The sequence below is a fragment of the Mus musculus genome, chromosome 15 (genome assembly GCF_000001635.26).
Source record: "Mus musculus strain C57BL/6J chromosome 15, GRCm38.p6 C57BL/6J".
Lineage (NCBI taxonomy): Eukaryota > Metazoa > Chordata > Mammalia > Rodentia > Muridae > Mus > Mus musculus.
Genome location: NC_000081.6, coordinates 81,847,938 through 81,863,279, shown reverse-complemented (window position 1 = coordinate 81,863,279; position 15,342 = coordinate 81,847,938). Strand labels below are relative to the sequence as shown.

At 49.6% G+C, this 15,342-nt stretch overlaps 1 protein-coding gene across 1 annotated transcript; it reads left to right on the top strand.

The window, feature by feature from the left end:
• The first annotated feature begins 4,953 nt into the window (after positions 1 to 4,953).
• Positions 4,954 to 15,010, top strand: Tob2 (transducer of ERBB2, 2). Its single transcript, NM_020507.3, has 2 exons — positions 4,954 to 5,344; positions 11,408 to 15,010. The coding sequence occupies exon 2, from the start codon at positions 11,514 to 11,516 to the stop codon at positions 12,549 to 12,551; it is 1,038 nt and encodes a 345-aa protein (NP_065253.1). The 5' UTR covers positions 4,954 to 5,344; positions 11,408 to 11,513; the 3' UTR covers positions 12,552 to 15,010.
• The last annotated feature ends 332 nt before the right edge of the window (positions 15,011 to 15,342 follow it).

Sequence of the window (15,342 nt, the reverse complement as noted above, 5' to 3'; positions counted from 1 at the left end):
ATACAGAGCAAGTTCCAGGACAGCCAGGGCTACACAGAGAAACCTTATCTAGAAAAAAAAATAATAATAATTAATAAAATAAATAGAAGCTGGTGAGGGGGCCTCCTGGGTTAAGAGTACTTAAACTACTGGAAAAGTCTGGGTTCATTTCCTAACACCTAACCAAGCAGCTCACAGTCTCCTGTAACTCCGGTTCCATGGGATCTCACTCCCTTTTCTGGCCTCCATGGGCACCCACAGGCTACTCTTTTAGATCAGGGTTCAATTCTTAGCACCCACATAATGGCTCACAAACATCTGTAAATCCAGTTTCCAAGGAATCTGATGCCTTTTTCATAAGTAAATCAAACACACACACACAAAACCAATATACAGGATGGCTCCTGTAAGTTGCCCTCTCATCATACCTGGGATTCATACCCAGGACAAACAGCTGAGGTGCATATTTAATGTACTAAAGTAGACCTGGCCTCCAGGTTCTCCCAGTCTCCCTCAGTTCCTACCTGGCATATCCTTCCCTCTACCCTGCACTTTCCAGCCTAAGGGCTGGGCTTCCCCCGCCCACCCTCAGAGGCTCTTTCCTGTATAATCCAGACATTTTGGTCTCTTCCCCCTTCCCCTTCTCTTTTCTCTCCCACTCTCTGCATATTCTCTCTATTTGTGTGTGCACACTCTTTCTCTGTCTTCCCTCTCCCCTCTAGCTCCTCCCCAAGGCCACTTCCCTGGCCTTTTTCCTTGGCATTAATGAACCTTCCTCCTGAGAGCTGCTTCCCACTAAACCTGCCTTTATATATATACTCTAATCTGGCTTGAATTGGTTCATTTCGAGGGCAGAGAAATAACTTATCAATCACATGTGGACCTTGACAAGTGAGCAAAGAAATGTTCACACAATTTTTTGTAATAAAAAATGTATACAAATATACTCCTATGTATGCATACACTGGAAGACATATATCAATTTACAGCTATAGTAAAATGTACCAACATAGATCAGAAACTTTATCCACGAGATAAATGATCAGATGTTGACCTTGGCCTTCCAATCGCAAGTTTTTCTCAATCTGGGTCCCTGTGGGTGGGGGGTGTTCACACATCCACAGACTATAGTCTGACATATTTGAGCTGTTTAGGGGGACAGGGTTTTGCCATGAGCCAAAGAAATTATGGAACTCGCTCTGAGGCCAGTCTGACTGCATCTTGTGATCCTGTCTTCACATTTTGAGTGCTTTGACAACAGAAGTGGGCTCCTATTGTCACATGCCGGGTAGCAAAAGCTACACACAACACCCCCACTTAGCAACTTGTAAATTAAGAAAATTGCCAGGGAGTCAAACTGAACTGGCTAAACTTCAGACAATGTATTTTGACCTGTAGCTTTTTAATAGTAGCTTCAGGCTAAGATATAAACGTGAACGATTCTTGGCCTAGAAGTAATTTTCCTGGCCCCTCAAAAAAAATTATTTCCAACACCCAGATACTTGATTCCTTATTAACCCAATCCCCAAGTGGCCACCCAAAGAGCTAAAAATATTTGTTTCTTTGAATACTGCCTTTTGGTGTCTTAAGAAAAAAAATGAGCCAGGTGGTGGTGGTGCACGCCTTTAATCCCAGCACTTGGGAGGCAGAGGCAGGTGGATTTCTGAGTTGGAGGCCAGCCTGGTCTACAAAGTGAATTCCAGACAACCAGGGCTATAAAGAGAAACCCTGTCTCAAAAAAAAAAAAAAGAAGAAGAAGGAGGAGGAGGAGGAGGAGGAGGAGGAAAGAAAAAACAAAAAACAAAACAAAACAAAAAAAATGGTTTGGGGGCTGGAGAGATGGCTCAGTGGTTAAGGGTGTTTGTTACTCTTGCAAAGGACCTGGATTTGATTCCCAGCACCCACATAATGGCTCCCAACCATCATAATCCCATTCCAAGGGGTCCAACAGGCACACATGGTGCATATATATGCGTTTAACCAAACATTCATATGCATAAATAAAGTAATAGAAATTGAAAAACAAAAGAAAGTTTTGTTCTCTTTTTTACCAGGATGGACTTAGAGTCTCTTTCCCACACTCAGATTTTGTCACTGACTGTCCTTTCTTCTGCTATCGGTGGCAGAAGATGGGAAGAATCCAACCACGATACTATTGGGTAACTTTGAAGAAACAATCTAACATTTTCACCTCAGTTTGTGTGTATGAAGTTGTGACTCGCCTCAGGTTAATTGAGCCAATCATGAGCAGCTCTGCTTGTCCCTAGCGCCAAAATATCTGGCAGGACTTGCTTTGCTCTGAGAGGGGAAGTTGTTCCCACCCTGCAGTCGCCAGGGCTGGCCTCTGTGAAAGCCTGGTGAAAGCCCGGTGCCAACCTTTCACAAGACGTGTTTACTCAAATAGGAGGGGACTCTGGAATGCTGGAGTAGTAATTCAGTCTACAATTAAGCCCTGGCAAGATGAAATTACACATTGGGGAAGAGAAGAAGATTCCTCCTTACCACATAACTTGAGGCAGCAGTAATTAAGGATGATCGCCTCGCTCTATTTTATCCTTTCCTATTTATAGGCTCAACCTTTCCTCAAAACTCCCATTTACTAAGGAGACAGGATTTTTTTCAGGTTTTTTGTTGTGTGTAAACCTGCCCAAGGCTGATTCAAATAAAAGCACGAATACACAGAGACTCAAGGTCTTCCACTTGTATCTGCATTTTCTTTTTTAAAATCTGTATAAGCATTTCCTTGAGATACTCTTTGTTCCAGCTCATCCTAACCTTTTTCATCATTCTGTCTTGGAATATTTCTCATTGGGAAATGCTCACCAACTAGTGTTTATAGGCTGCAATTTGGCTAATTTTTCATGATGAAAAATATAAACTGTTTTGCAAATTCAGGTATTTTTTCAGAGAGGGAGACTGACCTATTTGAAGCAGGATTCACACACAATATTGATTAATCACAAGATTTCCATGTTTTTAGAAATGAATAATCGTGTTTGTCAACGTAAGAATATTTGTTGCATTAAATCGAAAACACACAGTGGGTGGCAGAACCGGGATATAAACCCACCTATTTCTATGGCCGCCTCTAATGATAGACTACAAATACCAGCTTCCCTTGCGATACCAAAGGGTACAAACGTTTGCTTACCAGAAGCTGTATCTAAAACCCAATCAGACGTCTCTCTCTGCTTGACGGCCAATGGGAGGGCTGTTGCTAACATATCTGTTTTATTTTTAGCTTTCATCCTTGTGGGCGGTCTCATGGCATTAGATGGAACACTGGGGGTGGGGGGGTGGGGGCAGGGCTGCTAAAAGGGAAGGGTGAAGTGAAGAGGGGCATGTATGACGCTTGCTGACGCACAAGTAGTCCCAGGAGAAGCCCCCGGGCTGTCCAGCTCGGATTGTGGGGGATGGGACACACGCGCTTAGGTTTCCTCCTGCCATCCTGGCACCGCGGAGTTTGCCCTCCCGCCCGGCATTTCTCTCCTCCTGTCTAGGAAAGCGTATTTAAATCTCTATACCTCCGTTGATCTCTGCTCTTGCCTACGTGATCAAGGAAAATAAAACGCACACAGTTCGTAACTGGAAACTTTCCGATCTCACCGCCCCACGTGGGTTCGGAGACTGCCGTTGCACCGGAACCTTCAGGAACGTGAATAAAGAATAGGGGTTGGCCAGGCGTGGTGGTGCACGCCTTTAATCCCAGCACTCGGGAGACAGAGGCAGGCTGATTTCTGAGTTCGAGGCCAGCCTGGTCTACAAAGTGAGTTCCACGACAGTCAGAGCTATACAGAGAAACCCTGTCTCGAACCCCCCCCCCCAAGAAAAAAAAAAAAGAAGAAGAGGAGGGGTTGTTGAATTGGAAAATAGGCGAACTAAGGCGGGGGCTAGGGGAACTGTACACAAGGCCAGCGGTCCTCCAGCCTAGTCTGATAGTCCAGTTCTCCTAGGGTTTCAACCCGCCACAGATCCTAGACCCCCTCATCGCTGAGCCTGCACTGTCACAAAGCCACAGAGTAGAAAAAGCGTGACCAAAATCCGGGCCCGGGTGCGCCTCGCTTCGCCGCCGCCGGGTGCTGTCGGGCTTAATGAACACCCTGCTCACCTTGCCAGGGCTGGCGCTTCTTCTGCGACTATTGCTAGAAGGAGCGCGGCTCTCATGCTCTCCTGTGCGTGGGTAACCTGCTCCAGAGAGCTCGAGGACCTCAGCAGAGGGGCGGCGGTCGCGCGTGGCCAGCCCTATTATGGTGTTTGGGACCCAACTTTCCGGGCTGGGAGTGCATGACTAACCGGTGCTCCGCTCTTTTTTCTAACCCTCGATCTTCTTGCACCCTTCCCTTCCCTTCGATCTTCCACGTCCCCACCAGGAGGGCGACACTGGTAAACTCAGGTTAGCCTACACTCAGATCCAGAACCTTCCTGGAGGTGGCATCGTGCCACTGTCTCCCCAAATTCAGAATGAACAAATCGGAACCGGGGAGTTCAAGTCACGGGGACCGTCAGAACTGAAGAGTCATGCCGTCTAGGTCTTAGGGAACTTTGAGAGCTGGGGCTAGGGTTTGGAGTTCTCAGGGCCCCGGTGATGCCAGCAACAGCCACTGTGTCCCAGGCTACTTCCTAATGGCCTGTTGTGTTCCAGGTCTGTCCCTACCCTCCCCGGGGTTGGTCTACACCGGTTTAAAAAAAAAAGAAAAAAACGTACATGGCGAGCTCAGACTGCTTTGGAGTCTTAAGAGAAGAAATCCGGCGCTAAGGCGCTCAGAAGGATTCCGAGGGTGAGCAGCCCCGCTGAGGACGTGGCAGGGAGGGGTCTAGAGGAGACAAGGTGAGAAGATCGCTATTACACTTCCCGCAGAACCTGGAATCCCAACCTACGACTGGGCTGCGAGGGGTTAAAGATGCCAAGGGAGGAAAAGTAGTCCCGGCCCCGCCCCGGCTGGGCGGAGGGACGCATCACGCAGGGGTGGGGAAAGCAGATTCATGCGCAGGGTTGCTGAGGGTGAAACTTTTCATTGACTTTGCTCACTTCGGGCCCAGGCGCGGGAAGGTGCAGGTCGTTGAGACTGAGTGTCGTGGGAACCGAGAGGCCAGAAGGACAGGACCTGCCAGACGAGTACATCCAGGGCTGGCCTCCATCCACCGCGTGACGGGTGCCATCCTCGGGTCCGCCATCCCCGCGCCGTCGCCGCCGAGCTCGACCTCCAAAAACAGCGGAAAGAATCACATGAGCTCGGTCCTCGTCCCTCTCTACCCTCAAACGACGTAAAAGGACACCGTGGCCCTCAGCCTCGCGGTGCCCGGGAAGCTGGGAGAGAGACCTCCGTCCCGCGGCCTGCAGAGCGGACCCTTCGTGGAGACCCGAGTGAGTGCGCGGGCTTGCGGGCGGGGGACGCCCACACTGGTCCACTCCCCTGCTGCCCCTCTCCGGATCCGCCCCTGTTTCGCTCTCCATCACTCTCTTTGATCCTGGGGTACCTAGTTTCGAGTGCGGCCCTCTCCTAAGCGGAGAGCGTTTCCTCCTTGACCTCCTTCCCCATTTATTCACGCCTCACTCGTTATGTTTTCCTTGCCCCCCCCCCCCAGAAACCAAACTCTGGCCAGAGTTAAATAAATTATGGGAAGGGAGGGGATTCTATCTTTATTTTTCGGCTGCTTTTCACGTGTGCGGGGTGGTGATTATTAACACAGTCTGTTTCTGTCCCTTTGGAACCTGTGAGATGGGAAATTTGGACATCCCCTTCTTGGTGACAGGGCCGGTTAGTGGAGAGTGCCCTTGGGTTGCCGAGCAAGAACTCATTGCAGGTTGAGCTCTTTATATACTTGTGTAGGCGGAAAAAAAAGTACCCAAAGAGCCTGTCGGATAGTGTATTAATTGTGTCTGATCTCTTCTATTCCTAAACTTCCCCTTCTGTCTGAGGGGGATGTACTCCGCCCTTGACCAAAAATCTAAGGAGGGAAAAGGGAAAAGCCATCCCCTCCCCTGGGAGCAACCAGAACTTCACACAGCAGGCTTTGGGATCAGCAGACAGGGTTTCCGGTGCCAGTTCGGTGTCTAACCTACCCCCCCCCCCCCCATCCACCCTAACCTATCCACCCTGGCCTGGGAGTGGGTTTGGTTTCTCTTTGATTTCTTAACAACAATAAAAATCCTGTTGCTTGCCTGAGCGCCTACCCCCAATGCCTCACTTAAGCACTGGGGAAAACAGCTGGTGTGGGAGGCAGGATTAGGGAGGTTTAACACCCTGCCGGGGAGGGTTGCTGAGGATCTGGTAAGTCTGGTCCTAGGGTAGGCCTTGTAATGGGGAGGAGACTCAGACTTTCTGAATATTGGATGATGCCCGGGTTTCAGATGTACGGATTTTGCTTGCCTGCCTGGGAACCTTTCCCCATTTCCTTTACCTGGGTCTGGTTTCTCAGATTTGTATTAAAAGTGGGGTAAGGCTTGGGCACTACCGGCTTCGGGCTTTATTGTCGACCGGGTGCCTCCTCACAGCTCTACTAGGAATTTCTTTGGCTTGGCCAACAAGACTGGAGAATCGGATCTAATGCTTGCCATTCCCTTCCTGGCTGTGGAGGTGCTGGAGCAGAGCCTACTGAGTATTAGGTGAAAAGGGCTCGTTTCTTCTTGAATACACTGCTCCTACATCTACCACAGACAGCGACACTCCTTTGAGATCCAGAGGCTGGGGCCGGAGCGGTGGCTCTATCCATTCCAGCCCACCTGGTTCATCTAGGAAAAACCCCTTAGTTGCAGAGCCCTGATTCAGTAAGCTTAGGAGGTCATGAAAGAAAAGGGGAGTTATTGGAGTCTAGCCTGAACAAGGACGTGGGGAGAAAGGATACCCGGTGAGAGGCCTTATGGGCAGATTTATGCCAAACGTCTCTGGTGATGGGGGGGGGGGGGCACCCACTCGCTGCAGTGCGCATGTGCATCGGAAACTTTTCCTGGGCTTCGGACCCTTGGCCAGGACCTAGAGCGGGGCATGCGCGGTCTATCTGGCTGGGCCCTCGCGTAGTACACAGGGAAGTGTAGTGTGCTCGAAAAGTAGGTCACGAGTTTCTAGCCTCGCCAGGAGGCCAGAGGACTACGTCTCCCAGAGTGCTGAGCGGTACCGCCTTGAGTGAGGCGAGCCTGGGGCCCCTGAGATCCCTGAAGGGACCTGCCTTGGACTGTGATATGGGGTGTAAGCCCGATGCGCTCATCACTGCAAATATCCTGGAAGGGCTGCAATCTATATTGCCCGCTGGGCCGCTGCCTCCAGGATAAAAGCTAAGGACTAATCCCTGGGAAGCAAGCTGAGCCTTGCTGTCGCTGTCCACTGTGGCTGTACTTCTTGACCATGTTAAAATGCCCCCACCTACCCACATTTACCTGAAGCATGGAGATGATTGATTCTAGGATGTTGGGAATTTGAGATACCTGAATTTTTTATATGGGAGGTATAGATTCCTTTTCCTCGCCCTTTCTACAACATTGCTTCTCTCTCGCTTTCTTCCTTCCTTCCTTCCTTCCTTCCTTCCTTCCTTCCTTTCTTTCTTTGGTTATCTTTCTAGTGTTTTGTTGAAAAAAAAAAAAAAAAAAGATCCGAGTCCACTGCAGCTGCTTAACAGATCTGTTTGTTCTTTTTTGGAAGGGTAGTTATTTCTAAGCTTTCCAATCTTAACGTACTTCCATAAATATTTTATATATAAGGACTATAATTTGCCCATCACTTTCTAAAAAAACAAACTCGGCCAAATGGTTGCGCCTATCTTTAGCTGAAGACAGGACAGTAGCAGCACTTTAATCCTCTGCTCTGTAAGCTTCTCGAAGTCAAAATTAGAGTCTGAGCTGATGGAGCAGGGGATCTCATTCTACTCGCCTGGCCTTTTTGTAAGGCTCCACACTGTCCATCTGGCCTGACATGTCCTCCAGTTAGAGAGGGGAAGGAGGCGCTTTGAGTCCTTGTCTGTGCAGAACACCTCTGAGGTATAAGTGATGTGCAGACCCGGTTGCTTATGCCACGAATGCCGGTTCTCTAGGCAGGGCTGATGACAGCAATCCCATTGTAGTTTGGAGTGAGGCAGCTTTTCAGTGACTTTGGCCTACATTTAGAATGTTCCCTTTCTGAGGCTGTACTGTTCAGGGGTACAGGGGTAACTGGAAGGCAATTGTACAGCAAAACTTGAGAAAGTTTCTACATCTAGAAAGGTGTAGAAGCCCTTCCGGGTAGAATAACTAAGAGGCTCGTTTTAAGAGACTCTACAGTGCGTTTAAGACAGTATCACATTGACACTGAATCTGTTTTACTTTTCAAAAAATCCTTTAAAAATACCACTCGTAACTTCAGGCCCCTTCCAGAGACCTGATGCAAACGTTCTCCTCATGTTGGACACCTTCAGTGGACCACTGTAGTCCTTTCAAACCTCCATTTTTTTCTAACTTATTATTTTTAATTATGCACAGATCTGTGTATCTTCATATGGGTATGTGTACATGAGGGCAGGTGGCTGAGACCAGAGACATTAGATTCCCTGGAGGGAGAGTTCCAGGTTGTTGAGAGCTGCCTGGCATGAGTGCTGGCAGCCAAACTCGGGTTCTCTGGTAGAGCAGTGAATAGTCTTAACTACTAGGCCATTTCTCTAGAACCTTGAACCTTTTTTTTTTTCCTTTATATGTAAGTACACTGTAGCTGTCTTCAGACACACCAGAAGAGGGTGTCGGATCCTGTTACAGATGGTTGTGAGCCACCATGTGGTTGCTGGGAATTGAACTCAGGAAGTCTAGAAGAGCAGTCAGCGCTCTTAACCCCTGAGTCATCTCTCCAGCCCCCCCCCCTTTTTAAATTTATTTATTATGTATATAGTGTTATGCCTGCAGGCCAGAAGAGGGCATCAGATTCCATTACAGATGGTTGTGAGCCACCATGTGGCTGCTGGGAATTGAACTCAGAACCTCTGGAAGAGCAGCCAGTGTCTTAACTGCTGAGCCATCTCTCCAGGCCCTGAACCTTCATTCTTAAACGATCATTGCAGAAGGCATGAGTTGCTTGAACATAGGAGTTCTTTAGTATAGCTGGCCTTGAACTGGCTTTTCTGCTCCTACCCCCAAGTGATGAGTTTATGGGCTCACATCACCATGCCCAGAGTCCTCAGCTGTGAGTTTTGTATCTGATGATGACCCTGATTCTCGTCAACTAAGCCCCTTTTTCTCTCCTTTTTTCTTTATCTCTTTCTCCTTTCTTTTGGAGGCATTCTTTCTACATAGCCCTGGCTATCTTAGAACTCACTATATAGACCAGGCTGGCCTGTTCAAACTCAAAGATATGCCTGTTTGCCTCCCAAATGCTGGGATTAAAGGCATTTGTAACACTCCTTATTCGATTTAACCATTCTTTTTAAACCCAAAATGATCCTAAAATCAATCTGTTTTGGTCATGCGTAGACACTTGAGGAAACTAGCAGACCTGTGTGGAGGCCAGGCTAAGGGGGAAGTCAGGATTCCTGGAATTCTGAGCAGCAATTCCTTTCTGTTTCTCAGCCTTGGACTGAGGGTGATTCAATGAGGTGCTTACACTTCCTGCTGTAGATTGACTCTGCGTGCCTTCCCAGGTATACACAACACACACACACACACACACACACACCCCAGAAGTCTCCTTGGAAGATTCAGTTCTAAGCATGCCCATGAGAGCCTGAGAACTAACATGAAAATGTGTGACAGTGAGTGTTCATAAAACTCAAGGCTCTCGCCGGGCAGTGGTGGCTCACGCCTTTAATCCCAGCACTTGAGAGGCAGAGGCAGGTGGGTTTCTGAGTTCGAGGCCAGCCTGGTCTACAAAGTGAGTTCCAGGACAGCCAGGGCTACACAGAGAAACCCTGTCTCGAAAAAACAAAAAACAAAACAAAAACAAAAACCTCAAGGTTCTCAAAACTAGCACTAGTGTCTGGAAACTCCATTTTGGAACTAGAAAGAACGTTAATCATTAATCAAAATTCAGCCCTGAGTCTCACACAGGACAGAAGATGCCCTTGGTGGGACATTGGTCAACCCTGTCTCCGATGAGGTCACAGCATGGCTTTGCCTAACAGTCTAACTAGAGACGTGCTCCGGCTTTGCCTTTAATGGAGGGGAACTCTTCACTTCAGTTTCTCCCGGAGCTGGAGTCTAGAGGCCATCGTTTGGGGGGGGAAATGAGATTAAGATCATTGGCTCCATCCAGATCCTCACAGATCACCTTCCTGAAACACAAGGCTTGCCCAGATGTAGGGAATAAAGCTTTTTGACCTCAGTGGGATCTGGCTCTGAGAGAATCCCAAAATAACAATTTGAGTGTTTGCGCTGGGCCATCTCCTCTGCGGGGCTCTCCAAACACTTGATAGATCTGAGCTGGTGCCGAGGACAGGTGGTCAGACGGTCCCTGGGAGACTGGGTGATGATGGTCCCCAGCTGGAAGCTGTGGGTGATGGGAAGTTCCTTTCCTTTGCCATCTTCATCCCTTTCCACCTTGCCAGAAACCGCGGAGACTCCCTCAGGCCACACTGCTGTCTCCCTTATTGCCCTGCCGGCCGCCAAGGCCCTGCTTCCTGCCCTTTCCCTGGGCGCCCCTGGTCCAGCAGCTTCCTTGTGGGCTGACAAATTGTGGTTATAACAGATTTTTATCTTTTTCTGAAGGATCATGGCCTTGTCCCCATTACTGGAGGCTCTGTTCACATTACTTCTTAAATTGGTTCTGAAAACTCAGACTGAGCCCCACAGCATGTACACTTATGGGGTGCAGGGTTCTAGGTGGATATGACTGGAGTCCAAGCCCCAGAGAAAAGCTGGCAGTGCCCCTTCATGCTCAGTGACCTTGTGTCTTGTTCAAGTTAAGGAGGGCAGCTAAAAAAAAAATGGAAACTTATGTCTTTGCCTGTGACAGTTTCAGGGCACAACTTGATGAAGACATTGCAGAGACAGCAAGAACCTTCTTGCATCCAGCTGGATTGGGGGCCTGCTTTTATTTCTTCGTTACTTGATGACATTCTTATACTGTCCTGACTTCTCAAAATGGTAGAAAGCGTATTACTATTTTCTGTGCGTACTAGGTACCAAGTACAGGGGAGAGCGTTATCCCCTCACTGGGTTCACGGAAACCAGGGTTTATGAGAAATGACATGTCCAAAGCCAGGAGTCACAGTGCAGGCCTGTAGTCCCAGCACTCAGGGAAGGGGAAGTAAGATCACAGCAAGTTCGAGGCTAGCCTGGTCTACCACATAGTGAGTTATAGGCCAACCAGAGCTATATAGCATCAAAAAGTAAGACAAGGAGCACACCAGTAGATCTGTGTGATCAAAGCTGGTGTCTGCTGTGCTCTGTCACTGCTCACCCTGCTGGCACGGCTCAGGCAGTGTGTGCTGGGCCTTTCTATACAAATAGTAACCTTGCTTCTCTCCTCTCCTCCAGGAGCCTCTGGATCCCAGGATCCCTCGCCTGTTCCTGCCGCCGCTCTGCTCTTGGGCTGTGCACGTGTCCCGTGTGTGCGTGCGAGATCTCGGCCTAGAAGAGGGCCATGCAGCTGGAGATCAAAGTGGCCCTCAACTTCATCATCTCCTACTTATACAACAAGCTGCCCCGCCGCAGGGCAGACCTGTTTGGGGAGGAGCTAGAGCGGCTTCTGAGAAAGAAATATGAGGGCCACTGGTACCCGGAGAAGCCGTTGAAGGGTTCTGGCTTCCGCTGTGTCCACATTGGGGAAGTGGTAGACCCTGTGGTGGAGCTGGCTGCCAAGCGGAGCGGCCTAGCTGTGGAGGATGTGCGTGCCAACGTGCCCGAAGAGCTGAGTGTCTGGATTGACCCTTTCGAGGTATCCTACCAGATTGGCGAGAAGGGAGTCGTGAAGGTCCTGTACCTGGGTGACAGTGAGGCGAGTGGTACCCCAGAGCTGGACAAAGAGATCAAGAGCAGCTTCAACCCTGACGCCCAGGTGTTTGTGCCCATCGGCAGCCAGGACAGCTCTCTGTCCAGCTCTCCCTCGCCGTCCTTTGGCCAGTCACCCAGCCCCACCTTCATCCCCCGGTCTGCCCAGCCCATCACCTTTACTACTGCCTCTTTTGCTGCCACCAAATTTGGTTCCACTAAGATGAAGAAGGGTGGTGGGGCATCTGGCGGTGTGAGTGTGGGTGGCAGCGGGGCGGGTGGCCAGCAGCCGCCGCCACAGCAGCCTCGCATGGCCCGCTCACCCACAAAGAACCTGCTGAAGCACAAGAGCCTCTCTCTATCTATGCATTCACTGAACCTCATCCCAGCCAATCCGGCCCCCCAGTCCCAGCTCTCCCCCAATGCCAAGGAGTTTGTGTACAACGGTGGTGGCTCACCCAGCCTCTTCTTCGATGGGGTGGAAGGCCCGAGCACCAGCACCACGGCCCCCTTCGGCAGCGGTGGAGCCAGCACTTGCAACAGCAGCAGCTTTGATGTGTCCCAGGTGTTCGGAGGCGGTGCTAACAGCCTGTTCTTGGAGAAATCGCCCTTTGTGGAAGGCCTCAGCTACAACCTGAATACCATGCAGTATCCCAACCAGCCCTTCCAGCCTGTCGTGCTGGCCAACTGACCGTCTTCCCATCTGCCAGGCCAGGAGCACACACGACCACAGGCAAGTGAAAAGAAAGGCCAAACGCAAGAGGGAAAGAAAACTGTACAGAAAGATTCCAGTCTTCTCATTCTCCCAGCTAGGAAAAGGATTCGCCCAGGCACAGAGTAGGAGGGGCTCCCAAAGCAACAAGTGTTGGACTCAGCCCCTGACTATTCTGCCTGCCTCTGATTTCATTTGGTTGGTTTGGATTTTGTAATTATTTTTTTTACATGTAGTTTTCTATATGACAACTTTAATTAGTGGTTTCCTGTGCTAAGAGTGGTCCAGATGTGAATTGCTGCTCCCCACTCCCTCCCTCCGCCCCTTTGGGATCAGTGTGTTGAGGCTCACCGGGAAGGAAGAGCTGAAACAGGGAGAGGCTGACACCCCCCCACCCTCCACCCCCGTGTCCACAACCCCCAACCTAGCTGTCTTCTCAGGGCCTGCCACCCAAATAAGTCTGGCCCTAGCCTCAACTCTCTCTCAGGCTGGGCCACAGGAAGCTGCTGACTGGCCACTTGACACCCTCCCCCTAAAGCTAATGTCTGTGACTATAGGGAGGTTAGCACTTTTTCTAATTGGAATTCTTCTCTGTCCTGTGGCCCCATCCCTCACCCGCTCTTGGCCTGGACCAGATACATGCAGCCTCTTTCTCCAGCACAGCCTTTCCCTGAGCCTGAGGTTAGGGCAGAGTTTAGAGGGTGGGCTAAGTGTATGTTTTCATGTATGCATTCATGCCTGTGAGTGTGTGGCTTGCTGTCGTGTCCTCTGGGATCCCAAGCCACGCGGGTCTTCCCTCTGTAGATGGGTCCTGGGTTCTATCACCTGCTTATTTATGTACGAGGTTGGGGGGTGGACCCAGGGTGGGTTGATTGTCTCTTTGTAAGGAAGTATGTGTCGGGGGTGACACGAGGCTAAGCCCGAGAAACCCCGGGGGACAGCACTGCATAAGAAACTGGTTTCCCAGACTGCAGAGGGAGCTGCACTTTTGTTTTGACCAAAAACAAAAAACAAAACAAAACAAAAACAAAACAAAAATAACTCTGAAGGGCGGGAGGATACCCAAGCCTGATGCCTGAGAGGAGTCCCTAGACTTCAGCAACTCCGCTGCGTGGCCTGAGCCCAGCGGGAGGGATGGGGAGAGAATTTTTTGGAGTCCGTGCCTGTGGTGGGCAGTCCTGAGCCTTCAGCTGAAGCAGTGCTTTTTGGCTGCCCTCACCTCGCACTACTTGACCTTGAGGCTCTGAGTATCTCCTGTGCACAGGAGAAGCTCCTGCACCAGAAAGCACCAAAGCCCCTGGCACCCCATCTTACTCCACTCTCCCCAGGGACTCCCAGGTGGGAACTGCTGTGGCAGTGAGCTCAGCCCGGACAGACACTGCCAACCCTGTCTCCTGGCATTGGGCTCCGGCTCTACCTCCCCAAGCAGGGCGAGGCCCCGCCTTCTCAGCCTAGCACCACCTGTCCCCGAGTCTTCTCCAGCTTGCCCATCATTCTCGGCGCCCACACAGGTGACAGTCCCAAGTAGATAACCTCCATGGGACAAGTTGGGTGTTGCCTTACCCGCCTGCCCAGCCCCTCCTCCCACAGGAACACAGGTACCACCTGCACCCACGACAGCTTCTTTTCTCACACATGGGGAGACTGGAGCCGAGCCCCTTGTGTCTTTTGAAATAGGAAGAAAAATGAGTGTTCAGGAACATGACTCCTGGACTGGGCTCTTGGGCCCAGTTCAGTGTCTCATCGCAAATCTAGGCATTTTTGCTTCTATTTTATTTAATTTTTTTTTTTAAGGAAAAAAAAAAAAAACAAAACAAGAAAACTGCACTAATTTACCTGGTTTCGTAGAAGAACTTTTTTTTATTTTTTACATTTTTTGGTGTCCGTTTGTATTGAATAATTTGCTACATTTGTAAAATGTAAGAGGTATATATATAATATATGTATATTTCTAATGTAAGAAACGTAATTTTTTTCTTTTCAAGATTTTTTCTTAAAAAGAGGAGAGAAACCAATATTTTTTCAGGAAAAACAAACTTTAAAAAATAGGAACATAAAACCACCTCCACCCCTCGCCCCATCCTCTCTATCCCTCTCACCCAGGAGCAAAACAGAAGGTGGATAAGATTGTCAAGAATGTCAGCTGTCAGTCACGCTGTCTCTGTCTTGATGCTGTAGTCTCTAGAGCTCCCCCTAGAGATGGGAGCAGGCACTGAAGCAGCCATAGAGAGGAGCCCGGGAGCGGGGCGACCTTTTTTTCTCTAGCGAAGGAAGAATGCAATCAAGACGTTTTGTATTCAGAACATTGTGCAATATTTTGGAATGAGACATTGGTGTGTTTAGAGATTTAGTTTCAAAACAAAGATTGATCAAATCTGTACAGTTTATATTGTTCCAGATTTTTTTAAGTTTGTATTAAAAGCATGATATATAATAGCCTTCTGCCTACTTGTTTGTGTTTCTGGGGTCCCTTTGAGATGGCCCCTTCTGTGGGCCTCAGGAGACTGTCTGTCACCCTCACGGTGACTCACCTGGGTAGACACAGTTGGCCTCATATCCCTTTGGCGTGCCCCCTACCATAGTCCTTTCCCACACTACAAGCTGTTGTCTTGAGTTAGGAGCAGGAGCTGCCGTTGCTGCCACCACCCCACCCCTTCCACCCCTGGTCCCCCAGCTTGAGCTGTGCTGCCAGGGCTGGGAGGGTTTCTAAGGAGCCACCTGTATCTTGAAGGGAGGATGTAAGGGTGACTCTTCCCTGCTCGGATCTCTC

Bases quoted from the DNA above. Each gene is read 5' to 3' on its own strand.
- Tob2 (NM_020507.3), top strand. From the start codon at position 11,514: ATGCAGCTGGAGATCAAAGTGGCCCTCAACTTCATCATCTCCTACTTA.